The sequence below is a fragment of the Elephas maximus genome, chromosome 11, assembly GCF_024166365.1.
Source record: "Elephas maximus indicus isolate mEleMax1 chromosome 11, mEleMax1 primary haplotype, whole genome shotgun sequence".
Lineage (NCBI taxonomy): Eukaryota > Metazoa > Chordata > Mammalia > Proboscidea > Elephantidae > Elephas > Elephas maximus.
The window spans coordinates 59,642,625-59,667,724 of record NC_064829.1 but is presented as its reverse complement, the minus strand read 5'-3'; the positions used below and the strand labels follow the sequence as shown (position 1 = coordinate 59,667,724).

The following is a 25,100-nucleotide window of genomic DNA, read 5'->3' as shown; positions in this document are numbered from 1 at the left end:
ACAGGGCACTTTACATTTGTTGACTTTTCAGGAAACTGCGACCCAGAGAGATTTAGTATTTCTGTGCCTCGGTTTCCTTTAAAGCAGTACTACTACTGCTACTTTCTCATAAAGTTTTTGTGAGGACTAAATGAGCAATTAGATGTAATGTGCTTAGAACTGTGCCTGGCACATGGTAAGTGCTTACCAAATGTCAGCTGTTGCTGTTATTAGTTTCATCCCTCCTGGGCCAGGCTCTTGAATTTCCTCTTTGGCCTATAGCTCCTCCTGCTCAGGGTGGCTTCTCAGCTCCCAGTAGCAGGGGCTTTCCGGAGAGCTGAGACTGGGTGGGGGGCTAGTGAAGTTCCTTTGAGACCAAAGCCATTAGCAGGTGACTTCTGAGCCTGGGAGCCCACTTGGGCCCCTGGAAGGGACCTCTAAAGTTAGACAGTGCCCAGAGAGCAGGGCCTCTGTCCTGAGCAGGGCCTCACCCTGGGGAGGCCTGACTGCGGCCTTCCATATTCCGGGCAAGTGAGGGCCTAGCATGGTTCCTCTGCAAGGCAGAGACCTCTCGTGGACCTAAAACTGCAAGAGTTGTAGGATATCTTCCACAAGTCCTTGCAACATCTTATTATGGGCAATTAATATGCACGAATATCAATGTAGCAACATCAGTGTTAGTCTTGGTCCCTGGTCTCATGGGAAGGCAGGTGACAGGGCTGCGTGTCTGTAGGTGGCGGCCTGGCCTCCACTATAGTGCTTTGCCTGGGGCGGCCTCACATGTTTAGTGACTCAAGGCTGGGACCAGGCAAGTTTCATCTTTGTAACCCCATGCCTAGGACAGAGTCTAACCCAGACGGGGTGCTGGGGGAAGAAGGGAGGGAAGGAGGGGCCCCAAAGGCAAACTCGCACGCTTCCTTTGCGGGGTGGTGGGGACACCTAGTGGTCACCGCAGAAACGTGGGCAGCTGGGTTTCCAAGGCCTGGGAAGGCACCTCCCTGCCCTCCTCTTCCACCTCCCTCTTGATTCCTCCTCCCTTTTATTCCCTTCTCACCCACCCCCACCCATCACCCTCCCTTTTCCCCCGAGATAGCAGTACTCTGTCTCCTTTTCCAGCTCTCCATCACCCTCAGCTCTGCCCACCCGGCTCCCTCCTAAGAGGCAGGCCAGAGGGCAAGCCCTGCCTGGGGTGGGTCCACCTGGGCTCATTTTCTAGGATCCCATGTAGTCCACCACTACCACCAACAGTTGCCATCCAGTCGACTCCGACTCATGGCGACCCCATGCGTGTCAACGTGGAACTGGACTCCGGAGGGTTTTTGATGGCTGATTTTTCAGAAGCAGATCACCTGGGCTTTCTTCTGAGGCACCTCTGGGTGGACTCAAACTTCCAGCCTTCTGGTTAGCAGCCAAGCATGGTTGCCCCACCCAGGGACTCCCCGACAGTCCAAGGGGGTCTTATGTGGCCTTGAATGCCAAGGACTCCAATCTCCTCACAGGATACCTGCCCCCTGGATACCTGTTTGGCTTCCCAATGAACACTGCTCCTGATGAATACCGCTCCTGTTCCTGCTGGCAGTTCTGTGGGAACAATTCAGATTAGCGCTGAGGAAGAGCCTCCCTGGGGGACTCTGCCTCATGCTGTCACCTGGTAAGGGGCTTTCCTGGTGCCTAAAATTGGACTGCCTGTGCCCAAAGCTCAGAGTGTCAGCCCCGTGTCAGAAGGAGCTTCCCAAAACCGAATGACCTGGGCACACTGAAGATGGGGTGAGCCTACATGGGGGAGGGGTGGACACCCATTCCTCACACGAAGATACAGAACCAGCCTCCGTTGGTCAAGTTTACAGCCAGGCCCATCTATTTCAAAGGTAAGGAACATCCCTAAAACATACTCATTTTCCACTGAACATTTTCTAATAATGACGAGGATAGCTAGGCTTCATTTATGGCTCGCTATGCCCCAGGCGGAGCCATGGTGGCGGAGTGGTTAAGTGCTACGGCTGCTAACTAAAAGGTCAGCAATTCGAATCCACCAGGTGCTCTCTGGAAATCCTATGGGGCAGTTCTATTCTGTCCTATAGGGTCGCTATGAGTTGGAATCAACTCCACAGTACTGGGTTTGGTTTTGTTTTTATGCACCAGGTATATTGCCAAGTACTTTACATTTATATATATATACACACACACACATTTTTCTCAATTTTTTCTCACACCAAACCTAAGATGTTAAGTATTCCTGTCAGTGTTATACAGATAAAGACATCAAGGCTTAAAGAAGTTCAGTAAGTTCCCGAAAGTCAGATGTTTAAGTACTAGAGCTGCAATTCGAATTCAGGTCTGACAGATTCCAAGATGCTTTAACCATGACGTGTGTCTCCTGGTGTTTGCCAGTGGCTGCTTCATGTAAACCTTTTAAAAATGATTATTGTATGAGCATTATGCTCTTTTAAGAACTATACAGGATCATATTGACCACAGCAACTTGAAAGATAGATAGGAACCTTAGGGGGCAGTGAGTATATGTTAATGGGGGAGGAACAACTCAGAATCGGAGGGTGAGAATGGTTATACAACTCAAAGAATGAAATCAATGTCACTGAATTGTACATGTAGAAACTGTTGAACTGGTGTATGTTCTGCTGTGTACACTCTCAACAACAGAACAAAATTTTAAAAATATTCTAATAGTGCTTTCATCCTCAGTGGAGTATTTTATTCTTTTAGTTTCCCTCTTAGACAAGTGGTCCTTCTTGTTGGTCCTAAACGTACCAAAGAAAGGCACCTCCAGGATACCAGGAGGTGATTTGCAAAGCCCTCCTGCCCTGACTTAGCCCTAGGTGATTCCACAGACTTGGTTTGATCCATAACAAAACTACAAGAGAGTTGCTTTAAAGAACAGTTATTTCCTCATACTTCTGTAAGCTAGAAGTCTGAATTCAGGGTGTTGGCAGGGCTAAGCTCTGTCCACTCCGGAGAAAGATCCTTATCTTTTTTAGCTTCTGGCAGCCGTAGGCAATTCTTGGTGTTCCTTGGTTTATAGACAGATCCTCACATGGCATCTTCCCCGGTGTGTATGTGTTTATGCCTCTCCCTATTTTCCCTTTTTATGCGAAACCAACCTGTTGCCATTGAGTCGATTCCAACTCGCAGCGACCCCACAGGGTTTCCAAGGAGCTGCTCGTGGTTTCAAACTACTGACCTTTCTGGTTAGCAGTTGTAGCTCTTAACCACTGTGCCACCAGGGCTCCTAGGAATTAGGTTTAAGACACACCCTAGTCTGGTATGCATCATTAACATAACAAAAGGAAAACTCCATTCCCAAACAGGGTCTCATTCACAGGTACAGAGTTCAGGACTTCAACATATCTTTTAAAAAAAGAGTTCAGGACTTCAACATATCAGGGACTCAATTCAATTCATAACACCAGCAAAGCCCTCCTCAGCCTTCGTCTTTCCAGACCAGGCCTAGTATTCTCAGCCGGTTCCCTTAAGACCATTGCAGTGTGTCCCTGCCCTTGCCAACACTGACTTCTCCTTAGAGAAAAAACAGGGCCTGAAGTCAACCACCTGCATCTCCTCAGGTGCTGCCACAGTCTCACCAGGGAGTCAGCCTAAAGCCGTCTGCACAGCGCCTGGTTCAGAGTAGGCGCACACTACACATTTGAGGAATGAATGAACAAACCAGTGAATGAATGAATGTTAAGGCCAACTTCCTTGTGGCCTGATTTCCAATTAAAATGTAAGCGCTCAAGGTCTATGTTTGTCACAAAAGGTCAGCAGCGTTTACAAGGTGCTGTTGGCTTTACACACTGCAAAGATGTCCTTGTCTCACCCACCTACATCTTTCCCCTTTTATGGGTCCATCAGTGATGCTTTGGTGGTCACTGTAATGAGTGTGTTCACTCCAGGTTAAGTGATTGTTTTCGTCTCCCTTTCATGTTAGGTGTTAAAATGGAATATTAACTTGGACTAGAGCCTCTCCCTCCTGGGCAGTGGCAAGACGTATTGCAATGTCAAAGTAAGTGAAGCTGAGCGTTCTGTTTGAAATCCAAACTCCTCTGCCTGGGCCCTAAGCCTCATCGCAGCCCAGCCCCAGTCTCCAGCTGCTCCATATATTCCTGCACACCTGGGGCTTCGCACTGCAGCTGGCCTTTCTCAGAAATGCCCCAAGTCTTTCCGCATCTGTAACTTTGATGTGCCATTTTTGGAATCCTCTTCCTGTACCTAGCTCCTCCTGCTGAAATTCTCCCCAGTCTTCCAGGCCACCTCCTCCAGGAAGCCTTCCCTGATCCTATAGTCAGAAGCACTGGCTTCTCCCTCTGAAGGCTGCCAGACTGACTGGCCCTCAGTTAAGGCACTGACCATGTGCTACTTTGGCCCAGAGCAGCTAGATACCTTTTCCCTGCCACCTCTCCCCCCACCAACTCCTACGAAGCAACACCGAAGAGAAGCCTAGAGTCACTTCATGTAAGAAATAGCCAAATTTGCTGGGAACGTTTACCTGAAAAAACTTCCTAGGAGTCATGTGCCCCAAGTATCCTTCAACTGCTAAGATTCTATCAGTCTATGAGCTCCTTGTGGAAACTACCTGGGCTGCTTTGGAGGTCCTTTACACACATGCACACACACGCACACCTGTACCTGGCACTGAGCAGTGATCACAAAAAACTAACCTCCTGTTCAATGTGAGAGGCCTCTGTCTTGTACGTCGTTCAGGAGGTGTGGTGGTCAGAATCCTAAGATGGTCCTCCAAGGTGTCCTGCAGCCCAGGGGCACATGCCCTGAATTGTCCCTAAGAAACCCACTGCCATCGAGTTGATTTTGACTCACAGTGACCCTATAGCACAGACTAGAACTGCCCCATAGAGTTTCTAAGAAGCGCGTGGTGGATTCAAACTGCTGACCTCTTCATTAGCAGCTGTAGCACTTGATCACTACACCACCAGGGTTTCCGGATTGTCCCTAGGACTGTGAATATAATAGATTTTATCCCTGTAATTAACGCGGCACAGGTGACTTTTGTTATTGTTGGGTGCTGTCGATTCTGACTCAGGACCCTATATGACAGAGTAGAACTGCCCCATAGGGTTTTCTAGACTGTAATCTTTACAGAAGCAGATTGCCAGGTCTTTTCTCCATAAACCCCTCTCCACTAAACCCCAGGGATCCTGGGATACAGAATTGAGAAGTGTTCCTTTCTATTCTTTCTAGAAGAGACTGTGCAGAATTGGTGTCAATTCTTCTTTGGTAGAATTCTCCAGTAAAACCACCTAGGCCTGAAGATTTCTTTTTTGGAAGTTTTAACATTATGAATTCAATTTCCTTAATAGTCATAGGGCTATTCAGATTATCTATTTCATATTGAGTAAGCTGTGGTAGTTTGTGTTTTTCAAGGGATTGGTCCATTTCATCTAAATTGTCAAATTTATCTGTGTAGTTGTTCACAGTACTTCCTTGGTACCCTTGTGATGTCTGCAGTCTACACTGGTACCCAATTCATTTCCTCACATTGGTAACTTAGGTCTTCTTTGTTAGTTTTGCCAATTTTATTAATCTTTCCAAAAAACCAGCTCTTTGTCTCACTGATTTCCTCACTTGTTTTTCTGTTTCAGTTCCACTGATTTCTACTCCTGTCTTTATTATCTTCTTCCTTAGCATTTACTTTGCTCTTCCTTTTCTAGGTTCTTAAAGTGAGATTTCTTAGACTATTGATTTGAGGCTTTTTTTCTTTTCAAAGGGTTTCATTCAGAGCTATAAACTTTCCTCTCAGGGCTGCATTAGCTGTGCTCCAGAAATTTTGATATGCTTTATTTTCATTTTTAAATTTCCCTTGAGATTTCCTCTTGAACCCATGGATTATTTAGAAGCATGTTGTTTAGTTTTCAAGTGTTTGCAGATTATCCTGTTTTATTTCTTATGATTTTTAGTTTGATTCCATTATGGTCAGGGAACACTCTTTATGACTTCAGCTCTTTTAAATTTGTGGAGTTTTATTTTATGGCCCAGCTTCTTCGGCTCGAAGTCTAGGATACATGTGGCCAAAAAAAAAAATCCTGTGAACTCATCACTGTGTCATTCCTAGGGTCCTGAGGTACCCCATCATCTGCTGCCTTCTCTCCACCTTTCAGTCTTATGTGTTTGTTTCATATATAACGTCCAAGGATTTCAGATGTACTTGTTGTTAGGTGCCGCCAACTTGATTCTGACTCATAGTAACCCTACAGGACAAGAAGAACCGCCCCATAGGGTTTCCACGGAGTGGCTGGTGGATGTGAAACTGCTGACCTTTCGGTTAGCAGCTGAGCTCTTAACACTGCACCACCAGGGCTCCTCAGATGTACTCAGCAGGAGAAATAAGGAAAATTATGTATCTATCTTTCCAGAAGTTGAAGTCCACAGTAATAAGTTTTAAAAACTTACATATACACGCACACATTCATATATATGCATATATATATTTGTATTTTAAAATCCATTACCGTTGATTCCGACTCATAACAACCCTGTAGGACAGCGTACAACTGCCCCACAGTGTTTCCAAGGCTGTAAATCTTTAGGGAAGCAGACTGCCACATCTTTCTTTTGTGGAGCAGCTGGTGGATTCCAACCACCAACCTTTTAGTTAGCAGCTGAATGCTTAACCACTGCACCACCAAGGCTCCTTATATGTATTTTACTCAATAAAAATTAAAAATATATTTCCATCATAGTAGTTTTATATATATATATACACACACGCCTGGGTGGTGCAAACCATTAATGAGCTTGGCTTCTAAGCAAAAGGTTGGAGGTTTGAATCTACCCAGAGGCACCAGGGAAGGCCTGGCAATCTACTTTGACACGCTTGGGACCACCATGAGTTGGCATCAACTAGATGGCAACTGGTTTTGGTACGCATATATATGTGTGTGTGTGTAAAATAAGGATGACAAATGGCAGAGAAGAGAGCAGCCAGTCTTTCAGAACAGAATCAGATTGTGGAGGGCCCAGACCCAAAGTAGTGAGGTTTATAAGCTAATAGGTAGGAGATGAGAAGCCAGTTTCGTTTCAGGGCCAGGGAGAATAACAGGACAAAACGATCCCTGGAAATCATACAGCTGATCGGCTGTAAGTAGGAGGACTGGAATATTCACAGAGGGACTGACAAACTTTGATTTGACAGCTAACCAAGAGCCTATTTGGACACCATAGTTCATCAGACCTGTGTTCAGGATCACCTTTGAACCTAGGACCCTGAACCTCCCCAAAACCCTGCTGTAACTAGAAGGGATGCTGAGAAGAGCCTCAGGCAGCTCCCTGTCCTCCTGCTGATCTATCATTCTGCCACACTCAGAAATCACCCACCTATAGGCCCCAGTCTGATGTCAGGTAAGTGTTAGCTTATCTGCCATGTGAGGATGTGCTGGGACCCTCCTTCCCTCCCAACCACAATGCAGGCACAATTTACGGTGCCTAACTAGGCTCCACAGCACCTGGCACATACCAAAAAACAAAAATGAAACCCCTTGCCATCAAGTTGATTCGGATTCATAGCAACCCTACAGGACGAAGTAGAATTCCCACAGGGTTTCCACGGCTGTATTCTTTACAGAAGTAGGCTGCCACATCTTTCTACCAAGGTGCAGCTGAGGGTTCAAATGGCCGACCTATCAGTTAGCAGCCAAGTGCTTAACCATTGTGCCACCAGGTCTCCTACCTGGCACATAAGAGCTTGATGTTTGTTGAAATTACTTTTCGCAAAGGCTCCTTGAACCCGTTCTGTCCATCTGTCTGAGACCAAGTGGTGACCCAAAAGACCTACATCAAAAATATAGAGGTGGATAACACCGCAAAAGTAGGGCCAGAAGTAATAGAATTTCCTTTTAGAACAGAAAAGGCTGAGGGGGCAAAGGGCACTGCAGCTTACTAGAGTGAGATGATGAAGGTGGGAAAGGTGAGAAAGGGAGTTGGGGACTCCCTAACTTTTGAGGTTACCGTTTATGGGAAAGTTGTGATGAAGAGGGAGAAGAAATACAGCACAATGAACCAAGGGTCAAGAGAGTTGCAGAATACACACAACTGCCCCTTCTCTTGAAGTGCTCCACAAGGGCATCCCAACTCCCCAAGACTGAATGCCAATCTCCTACTCCCTTCAAGTTCCAGCTTAGAACCAAAACCAAAAAACCCAGTGCCATCGAGTCCATTCCAACTCATTGCAACCCTATAGGACAGTGTAGAACTGCCCTATAGAGTTTCCAAGGAGCGCCTGGCAGATTTGAACTGCCGGCCCTTTGGTTAGCAGCTGTAGCACTTAACCATTACGCCACCAGGGTTTCCCAGCCTAGAACACTGAAAGCTAAATCAGCAAACAGGTGAGAATGAGTCTCTAGGCCTAACAAACATCTCTGGCATTTATGTCGGCAAGATCAGAGTGAAAATATGCCACTGCCATAGAATCAAGAAGCCTGGGTGTCACAGTGGTTAAGCACTCGCTCAGCTGCTAACCAAAAGGTTGGCGGGTCAAACCCATTAGCTGCTCCATGGAAGAAAGATGTGGCAGCCTGCTTCTGTAAAGATTTACAGCCTTGGAAACCCTGTGGGGCAGTTCTAGTCCACCTTATAGAGTTGCTGTGAGTCAGAATTGGCTCGACAGCAATAGACTTTTTTCTTGCCATATAATCACCTCATCCGACACCTTGCCCCCACCCCACCTCGACCCCCATTGCATAGAGACAGCTGGGAGGGAAACAGTTTTCCTTATCCTTAGATGGGCAATGGCAGGGCCTCCAATTTCCAATTTCTGCTTCTCCTTAAAGTGTTCTGGTTCTCATAATGGCCCAGCACCCACCCTGTCTCCAACCAAGTCTACTCTACTCTTTCCTTTTAAAAATAAAAAAAGGATGTTTTTCCAGGGTCATATATAAAATGCTTTATTTCCCATTTCGATGGCCACAAACCAGTGAAGGAATATTGTTGACCTCAAGTCTGAGAATTCTCTAAGTGACTGGAAACTCATTCTTGATCCAAGATATTCACAAGCTTAAGAAAAAAGAATGAGCACATAATGATTTAATTGGCTTTCTCTTTTAATCAAAAAACATACTTAGTTACAGAGTTTTCAGGAACGGTTCAACTATTTTTTAACCACAGACTTCAACCAGACAAAAGTATACAGAAAGCCACAAAGGAACTACCCGAGCTTCAGCTGACCAGTTTTCTCCGAAGCATAAGCTAAGTGTAGCTCTTGGCTTTCACACAGCTGTACTCCTGACTTTGGGGGAGGAGACAGCACCAAATCTGTCCCCAGCCCCACCGCCCCCAGTCACCTCTTCCAAACTCAGCTCTGCAACCCACCATCTACAAGCATTTCATCATCTACGAGCATTCATATACTTCCCTTAAATCACATGTCCAAGGCATTGGCCAGAACCCAACACTTGAAGGAAGTTTGCCAACTCCATGTTTAGTCTCTTACCAAGCCAAACCCGTGAGTCTTTCTATCAATGACAAGCAGCCCTGGCAACAGCAGCTGGTTTCATCTTTCCTCTCCAGCAACCTCAGAGCTGGACTCTACCAGGACTCCCCAGGTCCCCTACCCCCACCCCACTCCCAAGGGAGGCTCTGCAGGTCCTTGTAAAAGCTTGGTTCATTCATTATACACATCCAGACCAAGGGCAGATTGGGAGAAAACTCTGAAAGGAAATGTTCCAGCCAAAAGTCTTCTCATCAAAATTGGCATAAAAAGTGCCAAGAACAAAGTGAACAGCCATCCACTGGTATTGTTTTCAGTCATATAAGCCATTGAGGGCATAGGAGAGGTAAGAAACCAAAGATCCAAAGTAATGACCTCTGATATCACTAGGCATTAACAATAGGTTTTCAATCCATTTTCGTTGGAAAAAAAAATTTACCAGCACATAGCACTTAGAAGATGTCACATGCATACCAACCAGAAAGCTAGAACGTCATGGCTTAAAAAAAGCCTTAATAAACTTTTAACAGAGATATTGGAAAAATTAAACAAAGGCTTTTTCCCCTCCTTTTTTTTTTTAAAGTATTTATTGCAGCCCCCAAGGTGGTGCTAGGCCTTTGGTTAAAATTAAGTCTAAATGACATATTATGTAACTTCCTGACCACAGCGGAATAGTAGTAAAATATCAAGCCCAGCCTCATTTGAAGAACACGGAAATAAGCAAAAAGTCCCTCAGACAGCAGAGCAAAGGTAAGAAGTCAAATACTGCTGCAAAGTAGGCAAGGTCACTTAGAACTTCAGAGCTGGAAGAACTAATCTGGCTCAACTCCCTCATTTTACAGATGAGGCAACTGAGGCCCAGAAAAAGGAAACGACTCACTCAAAGTCACACAGCGAATTCGTAGCAGAGCGCAAACTAGAGTGCAGCCATTTGGCCCTAGCCCAGAGCCCTTAGTTTCAGGCTGAACAAGAACACTGGCCCTGAAACAGGTCTAAAACAAACTGTGTGACAAGGATCCACACCCATAAAGAGAAATGATTGTTTTCACCAGTGTTCTCCTTAGTCTTTCCTAGATTTAAAAAACAAAGAAACAAGCAAAAAACCTTCATTCATTCAAACTGATGTTAAAATCCCTGAAAACATTAGCAATTACTTAAGCAACTCCTTGGGGCAGGATATCAGACCCTCAATTTTCATAAAGGCACCTATAGGTCAAAAATATCTGCAGGGGTGAGGAAGGCCAGAAGATAAGGTTTGAAGGAAGACACCCTGACAAAAATGACCCTCTTATCCTCAAGAGTTGTGTGTTTGTTGTTGCCATTTGTTTCTTTTTGGCTGGCATCCTCTAGACAATGGTATTGTCTCTGGCTATTGATCCTAATTTCATAACCCTTATAACCCCAGTTTTTGAATGAGTAGCATTCAAACTAAAAAGCAAAGAGGTCACCTTGAGGACGAAGGTGCCTCTGACTCAAACTATGCTATTCTCCATCACCTCAAATGCATGCAAAAGCTGGAAATGAATGAGGAAGACCAAAGAATAATTGATACATCTGAATTACGGAGCAGGCGAAGCATACTGAATATACCATGGACTGCCAGGAGAACTAACAAATCTGATTTGGAAGAAATACAGCCAGAGTGCTCTCTGGAAGCGAGGACAGCAAGACTTCATCTCACATACTTTGGACATGTTATCAGGAGGGACCAGTCCCTGGAGAAGGACATCATACTTGGTAAAGGAGACAGTCACTAAAAAAAGAGGAAGACTCTTAATGAGATGGATTGACACAGTGGCTGTTCCAATGGACTCAAACACAGCAATGACTGTGAGGATAGCACAGGACTGGGCAGTGTTTCATTCTCTTGTACACAGAGTTGATATGAGTCAGAACTGACCCGATGGCACCTAACAACAACAATAGCCTTCATGTGGAAGCAATGAAATCTTTCAAAAACATTAAGGAAGAAAATATGAACATGACTAACTTCTCTCTACAACTACCTAAAGCCCTGCAAGAAAAAGGTACTCTAAGCAATCAAACCGATGTCAAATGCCAAAGCACTGAAGTCCTTTTAACATTTTATAGGAAAGTTTCTTGGCTCCTGTCCCAGACTTTGTAATTGTGTTTTAAAGGAAATTTTACTAAGTTTGGTTGTCTGGTTTCCTTGTCGAAGCAGTCAGAAATAGTGGATCAGAAAAGGAAGAGAAAATACTAAGGGGAGCCACATTAATAACCATACGTGAAGTGGCAGCTGTCAGAAAGGTATAAATCCAGGAAGGGATGATTAAAAAAAAAAAAAAACTACAGCAGTCTGCAACCATTTAGTAAAGGTGAAAAGAGTCCTGCCTGTCTTAGCAGCCCTGAGGTCAACAAAGACAGCTAATCAAATACACACAAAAATGTTATACCCAATATATTCTGATACACATATTAAATAACTCCATCAAATATGGCTAAAATAAAAAAGTTATAGTGCCTAAATTAGGCAAATTCGGGTTACATGGAAAATCTCATTCCACAGTAATACCAGATAAACAAGATAAACCACCTAGCAGTGCTGGGACAAGGAAATGCTAGAGGCGAGGCCAGGCCAGAGGAGGACCACACTGCTCCCACTAAGGCCACTGACTTTTTACATCCTTCCTGGTGTCTTAAAAGAAATTACTTAGTTGTCAGACAAGATGTTAAGGTTGCACAAAAGATTCTTGTAGCCAATTCTCTATAATCTTCCAAAAGAAGATTCAGGAGATTATTTACAGATAGTTATCTGCCTTTAGAACAACAGCGGGGAAAAAAAGCATTTCTTCATGCTGAGTGTTACCTGCTATGTCTCAGACAAAACCCACCCACAGAACAGTTGCTGACTGACAATACCGGTAATTGCTTTCATATAATCATTTATACCTCAATAACCTAATACGCCATTTTCCCAATCTGCTATCATTAAATAAAATGCCAGTAAAGTGATTTAATCATGAAGGGCACAAACTACAGAAATTATAAACAAATAAGGTTATTTATGCCCTACTACTCAGAGAATAAAGCAGAAAAACTGCTTCTTCCAAAAATATCTGAAACAGTTAACTTCATATAAAATACCTAGTGAGGAGCTATTAACTCAGTGTGTAGAAGAAACCTTTCATCTTGTATTCCTCAACCTCCGAGATACTGCAGGAGCACTATGGGGAAGTGTACGATCTTCCCTCCCCAGATGGGAACAGCCAAGAACAAAGCTGCAACTCACCTTCCTACAAGTAAAATAAACTTCTGGGTATTTACCACCTGGAAGACAAATGATAAACAAAAACATTTTATTTTGCCCTCAAATTTTCTATTACAAATACCTCCCTTAACACCAAACCCATTCCCACAAAAATGGGACACAGCTAAAAAGTGTTTGGTTTACTTGGATGTTTCAGTATGGTGTGATCCCTAAGCCAGACTATCCAACCTGTAAGCCTGTACCATCTGCAGGAGGAATGGGACAGACGATGTATTTAGTGGTTAGGTTATAACAAATGAGCCTTATTTCTGCAAAAACAAGGTTATATGGCAGTGATTTATTATTACTCTTTTTGTATACCAGGGGCAGTACTATAAAAACAAGAAAAATCTACCCACTGGGAACTGAAGGCAATACCATTAAGGATTCCCTTTGATAATGCACTGAAAGGCACTGGACAAAAGTACAATGGGCCTCATCGTGGATTTTAAAATTAAGTACTTGGTTCATCTCTGTCAGCTTTCACTAAAATCCAACATTTTTAGAGTCTCTGAGATATGAATTAGCTAAAGAAAAACCCGTCTAGAACCATATCCTTATAATAATCAATTCTGAGAACTACAGAAACTATGTTACCCTTTAAGGAGCCATAAAATGTAAAACCTAGTGATTCTTTAGTCTGACTGTCAAAGATGACCACCTCTAGGGAACAGAAATACAGTTTAGCAATTAAGCTCTCAGGAATAAGTCATCGTAACACCCTCGATGTTTTCTCAAGAGCATGTACTGGATCTAGGTACAAATACAAAGCAAATAATAACTACAAGTACTTCTGTGTATGGCTCTTGATAGAAAGAAATGAAGACAGGTGGCTTGGCCACAGAGTGACATGTTAGCAAATATTCTCCACAGACTTTCCCTGGATGATTAAACATGAAAACTTGCCTTAAAGTAGAAAAGGAGGCAATGGATTAGATTACATTACAGCAGGATTAATGTTCTTATCAAACGATTTGGTTAAAAAAAATCTATTGTTATTCCAAAACTCTTCCCTCCTCACTCCTATTCTTCATTCAGAGTAAAATGGACCTGAAGTTAATAATTTCTAGAGAACGAAGATCTTTTTTAAAAACTCTGCCAATAAAACTTAAACCACCAGATTTTTACAGGTTAAAACTAGGTCTTTAACCAAAGTTATCTGTAAGTACACTTTAGAGTACAAATGAGTTGGTAAAAAACTATTTTAAAAACAAAAACATGTAGCTTGAACCACAGCAATAAGCAAACTCAGTTATTATTCTAGGATAGTATTAAGACCTTCTGAGCAAGGAAGAAGACTTATTCATTTAAGCTGATATAAGGATGGCTATCATACATAAGTGTTTCTTATATCTCAAACTTATAACACGCCTTAAAAAATCTTATTAAATTTGCAAAGGTCTTCCAAGCAAAAAGTGAAGGCATCTGATAGATAATCCTGGATGTTATTTCACACTATTTATCTTGTTGATAATTTATCTTTTAGACAATCAGCCTGTTTTTGCTACGGTAAAAAACAAATTTCGAAAATAACCAACTCTACACATGATACATAATGTCTCTGGGGAAGTCTTGGTAGGATGTGAAGGAAAAACCAAAGCTGCCCGATAACACTGGCTGCTGCCTGTCACTTAGTAGAAGGTGTCTCACCACAGAGATTGGACTCAAAATTGCAAAAGAAAAAAAAAACAAAACAAAAACTTAAAAATCAAACCTAGAATTCAACTTTGTATGTTGAGATTCAGTTTTATTTATGCTACTAGCTAAGTAAAAAGCATACATATTGTGTCTGTGGTACAGTCAATACATCTGCAACTTTTCTACTTAAATTCTCTATACAAAGTCACTGCCAACTGATATGGTCATTGATGGCACAGGGCTTAGAATAACCAAAAGGTATAAAAAAGTTTGCAGTCTTGCCCCAAGATACAAAAACTGAATTTTAAACAATGTCTTAACACACATGATTTAAACATTATATGGAAAAAAAAAAAATCACACATCAAATCAAGTACAAAAATACCCAAACTACCTATTATGAACTGCAATGTTTCCATTATTCTGCACAGTATTTAACATAGAATTTAGCAGTTTCCAAAATCTTCGTTATTTAGTTTAAGCACTGCCACCTTTGCAGAACAGTGAGATATTAAGTGGAGTGACACTGCTTTTAGTGTTTTAAAAATACAAAACCTTTCCCTATGAGTTAATGAAGGAAAGAAATTCCTCTTCTAGGATTCTTAGTAACCAACTTCAGGCCTAGAAACACAGAAAAATCTACCACCTGTTTAAGAGGGCAAAAGTTTCCTTCTTGATAAACCAGTTACCCAACAGGGATAACACATGTAATTCTAAATGACATTTGTCTGGTAATTTTAAGGAATTCTTAATATACACACAGGTTAGTGTTTTGCCTTGGCAAAAATAAAACTGAAGTTGCGAGACAGCCTGAATTGAAATTATCTTCTCTAGTTTAACTTGCAAAAAAAAAAAAAAAATTTTTTTTTCTTTTGGATAAAAGGTTATAATACATTGTCATATTATTTTTTAAAACACAGAGTAAAGTTGCTCTTGATAAAATTAACTCACCCACATGGCACAACAATTTGTAGTAAAGTATGTTCAACAGTAACAACTTGTACACAGATTAACAAAGGTGAATTAACTTTGAGAGCTTCTCTGCCTTTAAAATCAGCAATATTGAATTTATTTTGTAGAATAACACACGTCTATGTTCTGCATATAAAAGGCTCTAAGACATCTTAAAGGGCTAAACTTTCCAGCATTGATTGGAATGATTCCTTCATACATAACTGGTGAAGATTTGCTAAGAATGTGTTTTTCCTGACCTTCAAGCTCTGAGCCATGCCTGAAAATTTCTAAACAGAAAAAGAAAAAAAAAAAAAGAATTGTTTTAATCCAGTTTCTGTCTGCTAGGAGCAAGGCAGCAAACACATTTTTTCAACCCTTTATGAAAAGATAAAGCAGAACAAAAGTGAAATATATCTTCAGATTATAAACAGGACTGCATTTTATAGTCCACCATCCTGATAACGTTAAGGGCCCCAAGAGTAAAAGACCTCAGTCTAAAGGCTGTGGGTCTGCAATAGGCATGGTGTGAAGGACTTCATCTAGAAGCTGCAGGGCCCGGTGTAGATGGATCTCAATCCAGCAAGGTGTTTCCTTGATGCTCTGCCTTGGGTAATCCGGTCCCCAGCCTTTCACGAAACTCATCCTGAGTATGCACAAGCGACGAAGGTCATCCACACCAATTCCAGCAGCAGCAGACAAACCTAACAGAAAAGATTTAAAAGACGTCAGATAGCTAGGTTGATCTCTTCCCTATCCTCCCTACATTCTTATGTTAACAAAGCGACCAGGTTTCTTTACTTTACTCTCCTCAACATATAACTTCTCTGCCAAAACACCAAGAAGTAACTGCAGATCTCAACTTTATGAACTGGGACTGAAAACTTTTGGTTAAGGCAGTTTACGTTCCACATGTGTCTTCTAGCTACCACCAATTATAAAGTAAATCACCACAATCCACAAACACCCCACCTGTATTTTTCTCTTTAGAAGTGGAGGTGAAGGGACAAGAAACAACTGGTTTTAAGAAGTGATGCACGCCCACAGGTTGGTTCTAAGAACCTTACTATCTGTCTGAAGAGTCTAGTTCCGAGTAAGACACAACTAACAAGGAGACCATTAACACTCCTGGTTCCACCAGGACTTCTCGCATGACACGATGATGTCTGTCTCTCAATTCTGCACTGTGACAGAAACAATGCGCTCACATTACTCAAAGGGGCAGGAGATGAGAATGAGAAATTCAATTAATACTTCTGGTTTCTTTAGTAAAAGCATGTTTATAACATCAAAACTAGCAATGAAATTAATGGTGTTAAAAGCCCAGATTTAAAAAAAATCAAAATCTCTAAATGAATATGTCTTATCTACCTCTAAATTGTAAACTCCTGAACATAATTCGCAACGGGGACTCTGCATCTAGTTTTCCAGTCAGAACATACGAGTCATCTAGTCAATCTGCATTCATCAATATTACAATGAAACTAATGGGAGGAATTTGCATGTACTGTAGAGAAACCTGCAGGGCCACTGCAGTTTTCTTAGCCAGTGTGATTTGCTTACCACACTGAAGAGGTTAAGAACAGGGGTTGAATGAATCACTAGTTATGCCTTCAGACGTGGAAGATGGGTGCCACGTGTTTCCATCATAAAAGTCTATAGTCAGGAGTTTAACTCTGCAGTAAAAAATTCCCCATCAGTGTGAAACCTGGCACACAGTTCAATTTTACCCTAAAATTAAAAAAAAGTCTACAAGTTATCAAAATACCACCCTCACTTAGTTTTCTCTCCATGCTTAGCATACTTTAAAAAAAAAAAAAAACTGGAGAGGTGCCCAATCCTGAAATTGAATGTGCTTTTCTTACTAGACTAAAGCCAAGCACTCCAGTGACAACCCACCCTGGCTGGTGAGGCAGGAATTATAACCATCAACAAAAAAAGGGGCGGTAGATCAATATAATTTAACCATAACCCCTTTTCTTCTTTATCCCACTCCCTCTTCGATACAAAAAGAATGAAAACCGGGTTCTAGGCAAAGGGCAACTATTACAGAAGAACAGTTTTTACAAATTCAAAAAGACTATCATCCCAGTTAAAAGAATTTTAATTTCTTTTATAGCTTAAAGTAACTAATCAACTGAGTGAATCAAGATAAAACTCCAACTATTACACTGAAAAAAAAAAAAAAAATCAAAAGCATACTTACTGATGGCTGGAGCTATTCCACCTACTGATCCTGGGCCAGGGATGTTTCCTGCCACGGCTGCTGCCTGAGCGGCGGCTGCAGCTTGTGCCGTGGCCGCCTGCTGCTGCATCTGGCGATGACACTGACGCAAATCAAAGACCTTTAAAAAAACAAAGTATAAGTTTAATCTTCCTACTTATTCATTTCTCTACTCAATGCTTATCTCCTCAACCTGTCTTTTCTGGTTAGTATCAATGAAGGACAAAACTTCAACTGCCCCTATTCTCTAAAGATATTACGGATTTGTCAAATATATACGTATTTCCTGGCCAGACTATTAAGTCTTAAAAGACTTCAGGAGAGAGGGTATGACAAAGCCAGGTTCTAGAAATCGGAAATCCCACAATGCCCAAAAAAGAAACAACTACTTTCTCTTGGCTTCCCATAGTCCTTAATATTCTTAACTTTTCCACTGGCCTGTGATCTTTTGGAAGGTATTACGCTAACACAGCACAAAGCAGGGACTCAAACATTTGAAAAGCCAAATAGCTCTATAAAAAAAAAAAAAAAAAAGCCACCTTTTTTTTAAACCACCACTAACCAAGTACAGGTAGTCCCCAACTTACGATGGGACTCCATTCATACGCCTCTGTCATAAGTCAGTTCTGACGTAGGTCGGATTTTTTGTTTGTTTTCATAGTCTGCTATATAGCAGCGTTTTGAACCCAAAACCAAAACCAATTCCATTGCCATTAAGTCAATTCCGACTCTTGGCGACCCTACAGGAGATGGTAGATTTGCCCCACAGGGTTTCCAAGGGTGTAATCTTTACAGAAGCAGGCTGCCTCATCTTTCTCCCGTGGTGCAGCTGGTGGGTTCGAACTGCAGACCTTTTGGTTATCAGCCAAATGTTTTAGCCACTGTACCACCAGAGCTCTGTGGTGTTTTGAACAGTAAATCATAACATCTGTGAGTGAACATCTGAGAGTAACATCAGCAAACTGCACACTGCAACACTGTATGTAGTACACATTACTAACATAAAACCAAACCCAGTGCCGTCGAGTTAATTCCTACTCATAGCGACCCTATAGGACAGAGTAGCACTGCCCTATAGAGTTTCCAAGGAGCGCCTGGTGGATTCGAACTGCTGACCTTTTGGTTAGCAGCCATAGCACTTAACCACTACGTCACCAGAGTTTCCATTTCTAATGATAAGAGGTACCAAAAGAAAAAAAAGACGGTCAGAAGTCTGGTTTGTGCTAACTTGAATATGCTGTAAATTGGGAACTACCTGTACTGTACGTAAGAAATCTTCATAGCTGGAAGCAGAGAATAAAACTTACTTACAAATAATCAGAGTTAAAACATGTTCTCAACATAGTCTATTCCTCACCGTAAGCCATTAAAACTAGCCAAGCGACCCTCACACAAGGGTTCTCTACAATATGTTATACACAACTGCAGGTATGCCTTTTTTAGCTTGAATCCACTCTAATATCAGCAGCACATAATACAGGTAACCACAAAAACTTAGAAACATTATGACTTTCATCTGCAGATGTAGTAAAAATGATTCATTAGGCACCTCAGCAAACCTTCCTTATGCAGTAGATTATTTATGTAATTAAAGCACCCAAACCAGAAGGCTTACAATGACTGGCTACACTGCCGACACCTGGGTTGCCCTCCTGCCTTCACACTATTGCTGATCCATTAGACCATAATAGATTTCATCTGTCTACCGGATGGCAAAATTAAGGCTACCACTAAAATTTTCAGAATCTGAGTTATTGATAAACATAGTCCAAAACCCGTTGCCATTGAGTTGACTCTGACTTATAGGGACCCTATCGGACAGAGCAGAACTGACCTATAGAGTTTCCAAGAAGCACCTGCTGGATTCAAACTGCTGACCTTTTGGTTAGCAGCTGTGGCTCTTAAACACTACGCCACCAGGGTTTCCAAAATAACCAAAGGCATTATATATGCTTTTTGGCTCAGATCCAAAATACATTTCTGATCACCACGCCTGTGCTAATCAACAACTTGATTCTGCTTTCATTTATTTAACCATGTTTCCTGTAGTTATTCTCACATAAGCTTATTACAAACCTATTACTTAACACAGGTGAATGTTTTATAAAGACCACAGTCAACATCATCAGGGTATTGTCTTTTAACCAGGAGTCAAATTTTGGCATTTTTCTTTAACAAGGCTAAACTGCAAAACTACATTAGTTTGAATCAACACCAACAGGCTCTCTGCGAGGCACAGTTAAGCACTCAACTATTAGCGAAAAGGTTGGTAGTTCGGATCCACCCAGAGGTGCACTTCAGAAGACAGGCCTGGTGATCTGCTTCTGAAAGGTCACAGACAAGAATCACAATAGGATATTTAGAAGTACCCTCTGCCCTCTTCTCCTAACATAATCTGTTTAAAAACAAACCTGACTCAACATCGTGAGTCATCAGAAAAATGCAAATCAAAACCACAAGCAGATACCACTTTACACCCACCAGGATGGCTAAAATAAAAAATACAAATAATAACAAGTGTTCATGAAGATGGTGAGGAACTGCAACTCTCATATACTTCTGGTATGAATATAAAATGGTACAGCCACTTTGGAAAACAGTGTGGCAGTCCTTCAAAAAGTTAAACAGAGTTACTTTATGATCCAGCAATTCTACTCCTAGGTATATACCCCCCAAATAAAAACATACATCCACAAAAAACTTGTACATAAATGTTCATAGCAGCAGCGTTCATAATAGTCACAAAGTGGAAACAACCCAAATGTCCACCAAACTGATGAACAGATAAACAAAATGTGGTATAGCCAGACCATGGAATATTACTTGGCAATAAAAAGGAATGAAGTACAGACACATGCTACAACATGGATGACCCTTGAAAGTATTATGCTAAGTGAAAGCAGCCAGTCACAAAAGACCACATTTCCTATGATTCCATTTATATGAAACATCCTGAACAGGCATATCTATAGAGACAGAAGTAGATTAGTGGTTGTCTAGGGCTGGGGAAACCCTGGTGGCATAGTGGTTAAGTGCTATGGCTGCTAACCAGAAGGTCAGCAGTTCGAATCCACCAGGCGTTCCTTGGAAACCCTATGGGTCAGCACTACTCTGTCCTATAGGGTTGCTATGAGTTGGAATTGACTCGACGGTAACAGATCTTTAACAGGTTTATGGTTGGTGCATGGGGTACAGGGACGTGAGAGGGGAGGTAATAGCTGAACTGTACAAAGTTTCTTTTTGGGGTAATGAAAATGTCCTAGAATTGACTGTGGTGATGACTGCACAACTCTGTGAATGTACTAAAAACCACAGAACTGTATACTTTAAAATGGGTGAGCTGGGCCTCAATAAAGATGTTTTTAAAAAAATAGATATGCTCAAAAATAAGATAAATTTCAATAATCAGGAAACAAACATAAAAACTGACTAAAAACTCACAGTGGAGTGCCAGGGCTAGGGACAGGATTACATGGGGTACTAAGGCCAAAAGCCTAGAGGAGAGGGGAAAGAGACTGGAGCCAGGATCTCTGCAGACTACAACGATGCACCTGCTCACAAATCAAATGCTGGCAAGACACTTTGACAGTCCAGTCAGAAGTCCACCTAGCAATAAAATACTTGCCCATGGCAGAGCTAAGCAGCAGAAAAGCCTACGCCATTAGAGTTAGGCCCTGTGCACACCTGGAGATTGGAACTCAATCTCCTAAAGGGACAAAGTCCCCCAACCTCCTAAATATAAGAATTGGTTCAGGCTAAGGCAAGATTGCCCTACAGGGAGAAGCAATGACAGGGAGGAGAAAATAAAAATAAAAGGAATTAATTCTCTCAAGACGAGTTTGCCAACAAATACAAATGTATTACAAAGCATATAAGGAAGTCCAATGCCATTTAAGGGGGGGGGTGGGGGCCGGGAGCACAAATAACCACATACAAAAATTCCTTGTCAAAATACTGGAAAACACAAAGATAATCCCACTTCCCAGAAATAACCTCTGGTAAGACATTATGCATACCATTCCAAACTTGTGGGTAGAGATAAACAAAGATCCATGATATTATTTAACAAAAACAGGATTATGCCACATATATTGTTTAATAACCAACTTTTCCAGTCTATTGTCCTAACAGGCCGAAACTATAAATGATCCTCTACTGTCAAAAATTTAACAGGGAATTACTGTTTATTTTGCTAGGTATGAGAAATACATTGTTATTATGTTTTTTATAAGTCTTTATCAATTAGCAATTCATACTGGAGTATTTTCTGAGTGAACTAATATAATGTTTGGAACTGATTTTAAATTATTCCAGGAAAAAAAAGGAGGAGGAGAAAACACATTAACAGATCGGTAAAATGCTGATGATTGCTGAAGTTGAATGATGGAGGGTTAATTATTTTCTCTACACTTGGTAAGTGTGAAAGTTTCCATTAAATAAAAAGATCCTAACAGCCTTTAACTGAACTGTAGTGACTAAAAAATGAGATATTGGGTTTGCTGTTGTGAGACAATCAAGCAATTCCATTTTCCTAGACATTATTTAAGGAGCCCTGGGAGTGCAATGGTTAGGCGCTAGGCCAAAAAGTTTGGGGTTCAAACTCACCTAGCGGCTCCACGGGAGAAAAAACTGGTGATCTGCTTCCAGAAGGATTGTAACCAAGGAAACTATAGGTCAGTTTTACTGTTACATGGGGTCACTCCGAGTCAGAATCAACTCCATGACACCCAACAACAACAGACATTATTTGGCTGTATTATTTGTATCCTAAGCAATGTTCAGTGGCCCTGGTGGTACCATGGTTAAGCACTCAGCTGCTAACTGAAAGGTTGGTGGCTTGAACCCACCAGCGGCTCCGGGAGAGAAAAGACTGGGTGATCTGCTTCCATAAAGACTGTAGCCTAGGAAACCCTATGGGGCAGTTCTAGTCTGTCATATAGGGTCACCATGAGTTCGAATCGACTTGACAGCACACATCACCATCACCATCATCACCACCACCACCAGAAACAATGTCTCAGGAATAAGTAATGAGATACAGTAATTCCACTAATTTATAACAGCTGACAATGACGATGTTTAGATGACAATTTTTATCTCTTTCAAAAAAGTGTATATTATGAACTAAAACCTAAATGTGTTAAATACCTAATAATTAGTGAAAAATATCTCAAGCTTAATTTGCAAAGTGTTATAATAAACAAAATTCACTTAACACAAAATACCTAGCCTTAAAAAAAAACTGGTGCTGAAGAATTTTTCATTTCCCAGGCCCTTAATTTGAAAGGCTATTAATTTTAGAATTATCTTCCATAAAATTCTAAAGATTGGCTGAGAGAAAATTCTAGAATCTGATTCTTCCAAATTTCATGTCACAGGAAGACGTGTTTGGAATTTCACTGAATTAATACTTCCTGAAGAGCCTTTGTATTACCCTAAAAATTTTAACGAATTTGCTAATAAAACCGTAAGGAATGAATGCAATCACAGAACTAGATAATGGATCATATCAATAAATCCCAGGAAACGTGTTTTATACTTAAACACAATTTCTGATTATCTAATACATAATGAAACGTTTGTCCGCTCCCCCACCTCCACTCCAATCCTTTCAACAGCAAATAGAGCTTCCCAAGTCTAAAATATTCAAGTAAAATTGCAACTAACCTTTATATATGCACTTGGGTAGATCTTATGAACAGCATCTCCAGGTGCACGTCCGGCTTCTCTGTCTAAGTAGTAACTCTGTACAAAGACTGCGTGGTCACTAAGGCACCTGACCCAAACATCACCTTCACCTTTACATTCCAACTGCACACCTTTGCCTATGTGCAACCTTAGGGAGAAAAATGGAATTCCAGTTCAATTGGTAAGTATTTAAAAATAAGTTTTAGTTCAGATCATACAACATGCGAATACTGAAAAATCAAGAAGAACAAAGAAAGGACATCACACAACACCAGAAACAAAAGACAGGCACTATTAACATTTTTATATATACATATATATATATATTTTTAATGTATTTTGATATATTTTCTATGCACATATAATAATGATCATATATGCAGCTCTTACTCTGTATCAGGAGCATTTAATATGAATTCTCATTTAGCCTTCACAACTCAATGAGGTAAATGTTATCATTCCCATTTTACAGATGAGGAAACTACGGCTTAAACCTGCACTGTCTAAATCGATATCCAACAGACACATGTGACTTTTTAAATTTAAGTTCTATTAGACAGTGCTGGCTTAGAGACTAGGCAATTTGCCAAAGTCACACAGCTAGTGACAGAGCTAAGATTACCTGCTTTTACACACATACATACACGTTTCCTTAAAGAGTTAATACCATACAGTACCTAAAATTATGTATGTTTTCCTATAATATGCTATCGTAAGCATTTCCAATCCATTATATAAACTTTTTACTAACATTTTTAATTACATAAAACAATGAAATATTTAAATCATCATTTACTTAACCATTTCCTTATTATTAGGAGTTCCTGGGTAACACCAAACGGTTAAATGCTCAACTACTAATTGAAAGGTTGGCAGTTCAAACATATACAGAGGCACCTCAGGAGAAGGCCTGGCGATCTGCTTCCAAAAGGTCACAGCCTTAAAAACCCTATGGAGCAACACAGTTCTACTCTACACACATGTGGTCGCCATGAGTCAAAGACAACTCAATGGCAAGAGGTTTGGCTACCCACCCCCCTTTTATTATCAATTTCCAATATTATAAGTAACACCCTGAGAAGTATCTTTGTGCACACATCTGTCCTTATTTTATATTATTTCCTTACACTATACCTGTAGAAATAATATATGGTAAGAGAAAACAACAGTTTCCGAACTAGATTCCAAAAGGTCTAGCTACTTTTTCAAAACACAGAAACCTTATTAACTTGAAAAAAAGGCCACCTTTAATCACTATATTTTAAACAATAAACATCTACAATTAAAATGGAATGCTCACAAATTTTGGATTTTCAAGATGGCCTTTATCCCTCTATTTACATTCAAGAACGCTCATAATCTATATCGAAAAATACGACTGCAAATACAAGACAACATATACTCTGCTCATTTAAGTAACCATCTAACTGTCCAATCAATACCTTGCTCTCTCAATGGCTTCTGTCCTGTGGACATTGGAGAGTTGACCCAAGCAAAAGCGATCTCCTCCAGAAGGGTCCACGTATCCATCAACAGTAACAATAGGGCAGCTTGAAGGAACCTTAAATGTCTCTCCTACCTGAACATCCATTTCAAAGTAAGCAATGGAACACCAATATTCAGGAGCTATAGGAGATAAATGGAAGAGTACATTGACCCATGTGAGAAAGAGCAAGGTTTTCACTTTTATTCCACAAGATAAAGCTTTTCCTAAAAAAAAGGGGGAAGGGAGGGGAAAAGAATATAAAAAGCACCCAAAAGAACTGGATTAAAAAGACAGTGCATTAAAAAGTAGAAATGTCCAAGCCTTCTATTTTTCAGCTCAATACCTAGCAATATTTCTGAAACTCTGAAGTCATTTTTAAAAATCTGAAATTCAACCGAGAATTTAAAGACTAGAA

The 25,100-nt window shown here is 41.1% G+C and overlaps 1 protein-coding gene across 2 annotated transcripts in view; it reads right to left on the bottom strand.

Moving 5' to 3' along the window:
* Positions 1–10,789: 10,789 nt before the first annotated feature.
* Positions 10,790–25,100, bottom strand: part of SMAD4 (SMAD family member 4) — a 47,292-nt gene continuing 32,981 nt past the window's right edge. The window contains exons 9-13 of one of the 2 annotated variants that reach the window (XR_007519154.1): positions 24,642–24,825; positions 23,179–23,347; positions 17,494–17,632; positions 16,851–16,963; positions 15,903–15,991 (exon numbers count right to left, since the gene is read on the bottom strand). Coding sequence is in view for 1 of the 2 variants with exons in the window: in XM_049899899.1 (XP_049755856.1) it covers positions 15,780–15,991; positions 17,494–17,632; positions 23,179–23,347; positions 24,642–24,825 (704 nt within the window). In the remaining variant the exon portion in view is untranslated. Of the gene's footprint in view, positions 15,992–16,850; positions 16,964–17,493; positions 17,633–23,178; positions 23,348–24,641; positions 24,826–25,100 lie in introns of both variants that reach the window. The other variant, XM_049899899.1, reaches the window with a different exon arrangement.